Source organism: Tupaia chinensis, unplaced genomic scaffold, assembly GCF_000334495.1.
Source record: "Tupaia chinensis unplaced genomic scaffold, TupChi_1.0 Scaffold000542_1, whole genome shotgun sequence".
Lineage (NCBI taxonomy): Eukaryota > Metazoa > Chordata > Mammalia > Scandentia > Tupaiidae > Tupaia > Tupaia belangeri.
Genome location: NW_006160055.1, coordinates 4,059,314 through 4,067,576, shown reverse-complemented (window position 1 = coordinate 4,067,576; position 8,263 = coordinate 4,059,314). Strand labels below are relative to the sequence as shown.

At 36.5% G+C, this 8,263-nt stretch overlaps 1 protein-coding gene across 2 annotated transcripts in view; it reads right to left on the bottom strand.

Moving 5' to 3' along the window:
* Positions 1-8,263, bottom strand: part of ABCA12 (ATP binding cassette subfamily A member 12) — a 217,443-nt gene that overhangs the window by 2,986 nt on the left and 206,194 nt on the right. For both annotated transcript variants that reach the window (XM_006157460.1, XM_006157461.1), the window contains exons 50-51: positions 4,468-4,560; positions 2,989-3,094 (exon numbers count right to left, since the gene is read on the bottom strand). In XM_006157460.1, the coding sequence (XP_006157522.1) occupies positions 2,989-3,094; positions 4,468-4,560 (199 nt within the window). The remainder of the gene's footprint in view (positions 1-2,988; positions 3,095-4,467; positions 4,561-8,263) is intronic.

The following is an 8,263-nucleotide window of genomic DNA, read 5'->3' as shown; positions in this document are numbered from 1 at the left end:
GAAACCTTATTTAAATAATATCACTTTCACTCAACTCATCCTAAAATTCTTTTCAATTTCTTTGTTTTTTCAGTAGTCTCATCAACATTAGAGATGAGAGATCGACAGGTAGAGAGAGAGAGAGAGAGAGAGAGAGAAGGAGAACAGCCTTCATAGGGTATAGCTTATGTATTTATTAATAGAATATCTCTCAATTAACACTTCTTTTTGAATTCTATTATTAACTCTTGATGCTCACCACTCCTCACCTGAATTGCTGAAGCTCTTCAGAAACCTAGAAACTATATACATTGATTTATCCTGATACAGAGCAACTAGGATCATCTTTTCAAACCAATAATTTGATCCAGGTGTTTTCATACTTTAAAATTGATCCCTGTGCCCTCTACAGGTGAGATCAAGGCTGTATTTCAGCTTTGTAGTCTAGAATTCATCTAACCCCCTTGCTTATTGTCTAACTGTTCCCATCGACCTGCATTTGCATTCTATCTGTTTCTACAGTCTGCCCAGCTTGCTCATTGTTACTCCTAAATTGTTCTTTTGGTGTGGAGACTGGCAAAGAATGGTCTATTGAGGAAGAAATCAAACTTTCATCATCACCAAGTTTGCCTTATACAGCCTTGGTCCCATGAGGAATAGACCAAGGAGAATGTAATTTCATCACTTAAAAAATAAGTACAGATGTCAACCCAGAAATTCCCTAAAAGAAAAATGAATTATGACCAATGTGATTTATGCAAGAAATAAATGCCCTTTAAAGTTTAAATTTGATTTAAATTTAGATGATAGAAAATGGACTTTGGGAAAAATCATGAGTTATTATTTCCTAGAGAAATTACTCAAGTGTTAGGGAGTCTGAGACAAAGGTATTTCATTAAGATAAATGAATTATTGGGGTCAGCAGACAGAGTAATGGTTAAGGCACTGGACTCCCACATGTCCAACCACGGTTTGAGTCCTGGACCTAGCAACTTGAAACTCATACCAGTCATGTGTGCATGCATGCCTCAAATCCTGAGAGGAGAATGGAGGAGAAGGGATTGCAGCATGGCCATCCCCCATGGGTGCTGATTTCTCACTTTCTGTCTCTCTCTGGTGAGTGCATGGACCCTAGTTTATGAAGGTTTTTTTTCTTTTTTTTTTAAATAGGTTTTTGCTATAGGGTGTGTGCGCTCACCAGAAAGACAGAGAGAGAAAAAAGGCGAGAAATCACCCCCCAAGGAAGATGGCCACACTGCAATCCCTTCTCCTCCATTCTCCTCTCGGGATCTTGGGTACAAATGCACATGCACCCAGCGTGAGTTTAAGCCACCGGATTTGGGACTTGAACCACAGTGGACTACGTGAAGTCTAGCAACATAGCCATTATGCCAACTGCTGGTCCCAGTTTATGAAGTATTTTTATGCATGCTTTATTATTTAGTGCTTACTTCACAAAAGTTATTATTATTTCTATGTACAAATGAGAAAAACAAGACTCAGAGGCTTTCAAAGTCTTGTCAGAAATCACATAAGCATAGCCAGGCCTCAGCCCATCTTCCCACTTTCTTTTCAGCATTCCACATCAGTTCTCTTAAAAACAATTATCTGATATGAATAATGTGTACATCAAAGATGCTACAATGGTAACTTTTTCTGTTAAGTACATTTAAGTTTATGCTATGTGAGATATATGAAGAGACTTAAATAGTTTGCAGAAATGAAATGAAATTGCAAATATATTTTGGTGCAAAATATTCTGAAATTAATGTTTTTAAATAATACCCATTTCCTGTGTACTTTTTGAAAACTCTTCATATATTGGGTTGTTGGAAAAATCATGACATATTTTTCTGTTTTCCTACACAAAAAATGCATTATGACTTTTCTGACAACCTAGTGTTTATATTTTTGTCCATGTCAATTGTACTGTATTTAATTCAGCTTGGGACTTGAGGACTTGATTTATACCCAGTCCTCTTCGAGCCTTTCTGGGCTTACCCTTTTCTTTTTTAATTAATTTTTATTTATTTATTTATTTTTAGGTTTTTGCCATAGGGTGTATGTGCTCACCAGAGGAGGGGGGGGGGAGTGATAACTTATGCCCTATGGGGGATAGCAATACCATAATCCCTTTTCTCCCATTCTCTTCTCAGGATTTTGGGCATGCATGCACACACACCCTGTGTGATTTTGAAACCACCAGGTCCGGAGCTTGAACCATGATCAATCATGTGAGAATCCAGCCCCTTAGCCACTATGCTGCCTGCTGGCCCAGGACCTATCTTTCAAATGAGGGAAACAAAGGAGATAATCTCCTCCAGCAATGACATTCTAGAACTTTTTCTTTTCCAAGAAGAAATGCTCTTGTTCATACAATATCTGTCATCTCTCATTTCTCTAATGTGTGTTTCTCACAATGTAATAACTCATACAACTTGAAAATTAAAATAGTATGATCATAAAGCTTTTGTGAAGAAGAAATAAAAAAATGCATATGAAGGGACTATGTTAACTTAGTCTTTTATTTTCCTTTTATTTTTTTTGTTTTTTGAGAGATTTTTGGTATAGGGTACATGTGCTCCCCAAAGAGATATAGAGACAGAAAGTGAGAAATCACACCTGGAGGGGATAGCCATGCTGCTTTCTCCTCTCGGGATTTTGGGTACATATGCACAGGTGTCTGGCATGAGTTTAAAGCCACTGGGTCCAGGATTTGAACCATGGTCAACTACGTGGGAGTCCAGTGACATAACCATTATGCCATCTGCTCCTCTCAAGGACTGTGTTAACTTTAAATAGCATAAAAAAATAATAAAATGAATCTGAAGATTCTATTTGTCCATACTACATGTACATAGAGTATCTTATGCATCTTGAATTAATATTCAGATTAAATTGAAACTGTGGTCAATAATCAACTTGGAAAAAGCAAACATCCAGTATGCCATTATAATATAATATGACTGTCAAAAACAGTCAACATTGAAAGACAAGACGATCACTTACTTTTAAGTATGTTTTTGGAAAGTGTAGCTGCATGAATCTCGTGAGAGTCTCCATGCTTACTTTGTTATTCTTCAAGTGAACCTTGACAGTAAACCCTCGTCCAAACCTAGAAAGAAAAAGTGCAAAATATGGTGTGAGTTACATTTTGCCAAAATAGCTCCCCTGAAATTCTAGATAATGAAACGGGACCCAAGGTGACGATTATGGCCTCTTTTCTTATATAAAAGATTGTCATTTTGCCATGGAAGTTCAGGGCCTGTTATAAACTGTAACTAGCGCACTGCCATGTTTTTTTGTATTTATTTCTGCCTCTAGACAAAGTCAGACACTTTGGAAAAGGTGCACTGGAAAGAAAACGTAAAATCTCAGCTGTCTTTGACATCCATGAATTAGTAATAAGTGTTAATTTCTAGGGTTAAATACTTTTCTTTTTTAGATCTTCCAAGTAGCTGGGACTACAGGTGTACGCCACTAAGATTGGTCCTTTCCGAATGGGTCTCACTCTGTTGCCTCTTACTGGCTGCAAACTTGTGATCCTTCTACTTCAGTCTCTTGAGTACTTGAGACTCTCAGCTTTTCAATGTGGGCCTGGACTTGAACTTGGGCCTCCCAGGCGGCCTTGACCTGCTGAGTAGCAACACCTCCCAGGGTGCACCTGTGGCTAGGTTTATGCTTTCTAATTTAAAATCAGCAAGATCTTGAAGGGCATGTCATTAGAGATTTGGTGTCAACAGTAAAAACTGAAATCATCAGGGTTTTAAAAATACATACTAAATCAATTTACGGGTTAACTGCACCAAGAATAATAGAATTTGTAAACAAGTCACCACAGACTCCTAAAAAGTAATGTAAGGCCTCTTTTATCCTATTTTCCTTATCTTTGTCAATACTGTCTTCTAAGAAAGTCAAGTTGTTGTACATCAAAGTTTAAAGTATCATCCTGAAGTTTAGAGATTAACATGGATCTGTATAGATGCATATACACTCTGATAAATATAAACTATTAATTTAATTTTGATTTGATGGCAATATTATATTCATGTACATTTCCCCAATGTATGCTTGATTAAAAGGTTTTGAATGTGATATAAATGTTAACTAGCTTACTGAAAGCCTGTGCAAATGCGAAATGAACAAACTAGATGAAAATCATCTATTGGTCAAGTTTTAGCCTGTTATTGGGTAAACTCTTAAAACTGCTTCATAAGGGTATTTTGTTTATGGATTGTTATTTACTATTATGAATATTATTTCAGCTTTAGGTCTTCTAGATTTTTGGACTATTAACTAAATATACACCAAACCCTCAATAAAATCATTTAAATTTTAGGTGAGTTGATTAGCTTTCGCTGATTAGCTTTCCTAGTCTAGTCTTACTACTCATTACAGAAAAGGCTGCTGAGATCATTTTTGACAGAGTCCAGCACCGTTAAGTTGAGTACCCTCTGCCATAGGCTAAGCAATTAATTTGTTCTTTACCTGCTCTTTATGTGCTGCAAGGATCCAATGCACTGGAACCTTCCATTCACCATAATGGCCAGCCTGGTACAGAGAGCTTCACACTCTTCCATGCTAAAAAAACAGAGCATAATCATATCAACACTCAGGGCCTAGAAAATTGGCTTGAAGTTCATGAGCATAAGCTTAATTGTTTCATGATGGTACTTCAGAAATACTCTTTTAGTTCCACAGTTCTCTTTGCTTTTATAATTCTCTTAAAGAAGACTATAAAAATATTTTAAAATGTAAATTGATTCCATAATCTATGGGATACTGCAAAAGCTGACATAAGAGGAAAGTCCATAGCAATTTGTGTGCACAAGAAAAAGAAGGAAAGGTGGCAAAAGGACAACTTAACATCATGCCTCAAGGAATTGGAAAAAGAACAACAAAAAAATCCAAAAAATGCCAGGAGCAAATAAATAATAAAGGTTAGAGCAGAAATAAAAGAAATAGAAAATAAGCAAACTATACAGAAAATAAGTGAAAGCAAAAGCTGGTTCTTTGAAAAGATAAACCACATTGACACACCATTAGCCAGACTAATAAAGAAGAGAGAAAGGAACCAGATAAGTCAAATCTGCAATGAATCAGGCAACATTACAACAAATTTAACAGAAATACAAAACATCATTAGAGGATACTGTGAGCGACTCTTTGCCAACAAAGAAGAAAACCTGGATGAGATAGAAAAATTCCTGGACACATATAATCTACCAAGATTGACTCAGGAGGACATAGAAAGCCTGAATAGACCAATAACAAGCAATGAAATTGAATCAGTAATAAATAACCTCCCAACAAAGAAAAGTCTAGGCCCCAATGGCTTCACTGAAGAATTTTACAAAACTTTTAAACAAGAGGTAACCCCCATTCTACTCACACTGTCTCTAGAGACTCAAAAAAGGAAGGAACCCTTCCAAATTCATTTTATGAAGCCTCCATTACCCTCATTCCCCAAATGGATAAGGATCGGACAAAAAAAGGAAACTACAGAACTATATCCCTGATGAATATAGATGCAAAAATTCTCAACCAGATACTTGCTAACCATATTCAACAGCATATGAAAAAGGTTATTCATCACGACCAGGTAGGCTTTATTCCAGGGATGGAAGGGTTGTTCAATATATGCAAAACCATAAATGTAATACACCATATTAACAGAAAGAAAGATAAAAATCATAAGATCATTTAAATTGATGCAGAAAAAGCATTAGACAAAATACAACATGCCTTTATGATCAAGACTCTCAGTAAAATTGGTATAGAAGGAACCTAGAAGGATCACTTCTCAGCATAATAAAAGCCATCTATGAAAAACCTACAGGTAAAATTGTACTGAATGGAAAAGCTTTTTAAAAAACTGATACAAGACAAGGCTGCCCACTTTCTTCACTCCTGTTCAATATAGTACTGGAAGTCCTAGCCAATTTGATCAGACAAGAGAAGGAAATAAAAGGCATTCCAATAGGAAAAGAAGAGCTAAAATGATCTGTTTGCAGATGACATGATTGTATACATAGAAGACCCAATAATATCCATGAAAAACTTCTCAAAGTAATAAATGCACACAATAAAGTGGCAGGATACAAAATTGACTTACAAAAATCTATAGTATTCCTATATACAAACAACAATCAGACAGAGACAGAACTGAAGAATGTAATCTCATTTACCAAAGCCATAAGAAGTATAAGATACTCAGGAATAAAACTAACCAAGGACATCAAAGACCTCTACAAGGAAAACTATGGAAACCTTAAAAAGGAAATTGAAAAGGACACTAAAAGTGGAATGACATCCCATGTTCCTGGATTAGCAGAATCCCTCAGATTTGCATATCCGGCACCTCATGATTGGTCCACAAAAGCAACCAATCATAACTCACATTTTACAATCCTTCATTTACATATAGAACAACCAATCACCGCCCACCAACATGTATATAACCACGATCCCTGGCCCACAATAAACGGAAAACCCTGAAGAGCTCTAACACTGTGTCGTCTCCGTGTTGTAACACTGCGCCGTTCATCCTGTCTCTCACTCCTTCCCTCAGGAAACCTGTTCGACTGTCCTGCGGGTCGGGACATATATCGACTGTCTGCACTCTATGGTAGAGACAAAGACTGGAGAACATAAGAGTGTTAAAAATTGTAATGGAGGGAACCAGCAGTTAGCGTAATGGCTATGTTGCTGGACTCCCATGTAGTCGACTGCGGTTTGCGTCCCGGACCCGGTGGCTTAAAACTCATGCCGGATGCATGTGCATGCATGCCCAAGATCCCGAGAGGAGAATGGAGGAGAAGGGATTGTGGCATGACCATCTCCCCTGGGGGGTGTTTTCTCACTTTCTGTCTCTCTGTCTCTGTCTGTCGTCTGGCGAGCGCACGTGCCCTATAGTGAAAACCTCATCCAAAAAAAAAAAAAATGTAATGGGCACTAAAGACAAAGTGAAATGAGAGTGTGAGAGGGGAAGAGAGTAGGAAATTTGGGGGGGGGAGAAAGAGAGGTAAGACACTTGTGGGACACAGGTAAAGTTTATTATCTGTTGATGAGGATGTGTATGGTCATCTCAATGGGGCTGGACTGAGTGTACATCAGGCTGGATAAAGTCTCATCACAATCTAAATGATGTATAGTGATTTGATGTATGAATAATAATAAAAATATATAAAAAAAAGTAAAAAAAGAAAATGACAGTCATATAGCACACTAGAAAAAGGAACCTCAATTCCCTCAGTGGCACCTGATACAGTTATTTAAACCATTTCCAGGTCACATATCAACATATACTAATATCTAAAATTATTCCCAATTAAAACTAAGATAAAATTGTTAAAAGTTTTTAAATTAAAAAAGAAAAGATTTCCACAAATTAAAAAAAATGTAAATCGAATATCTTCAGATAGAGTTTATTTGTTTCCTATAAAACATGAGATCATCTTTCTCACCTGGAATTCTCCCTTTATCAAGTCTAATATTCCTTTTAAGATCTTTCTAGCTTTGACTCAAGACCTACATTTCCTGAAATGTTTCCAAAATAACACCAAGTATTTCTGCATATTTGGTTAGTTTTTATGTTCTGGGATTTATAATTAGTTAACCTGTACTTGATTATATAATCTTTCTTTCACAGATTATGATAACTGAAAGTGATTTTTGGTTTTCAGCCTGTCCTCTTTACACAAAAGTTAATGAAAATTAAATGATTGGTTTCCATGTGCTAAAGCAAAATTAAGATACAAACAAGTCTCTTGATAATAAATAAATCTTTTTCTAGTATTTGATCATAGTAATGTGAGGATGAATTTAATACCCATAATCATACAAGTCCAACCTTATAAAAGAGACATAGATGAAATACTATATCTTTTTTACCCTTAGCTTGGTGAAAGGATCTACTTTGTAGAGGACAGACGTGAGCTAAATCTGGAATGAGTGGTAGGATCAAAGCTTTCAAATAGAAAGCATGGCCAAAGAAAGAGCATAGAGGTAGGAAAGGGTGGTGTGTGGGTGCCAAACCATGAGTCATCCACATTGACTGATAGGAGAAGCCATTGATGAAAAACAGGGGTGAACATTCTGATGAGGCCAGAAAATTGAAGGCTTTGCATACTAAGCCTAAGGATTCTAAACTTTACTTGACAAGCAGTTGGAAACCATGGCTGGATTAAGAAGGCCATAAGGCATGCTAAATTTGTTTTTGAAAATGCTCAGGGAATGAATGTTAAGTAATTAAAAAAAAAAAAAGTTGCAGAAGAAAAAAAAA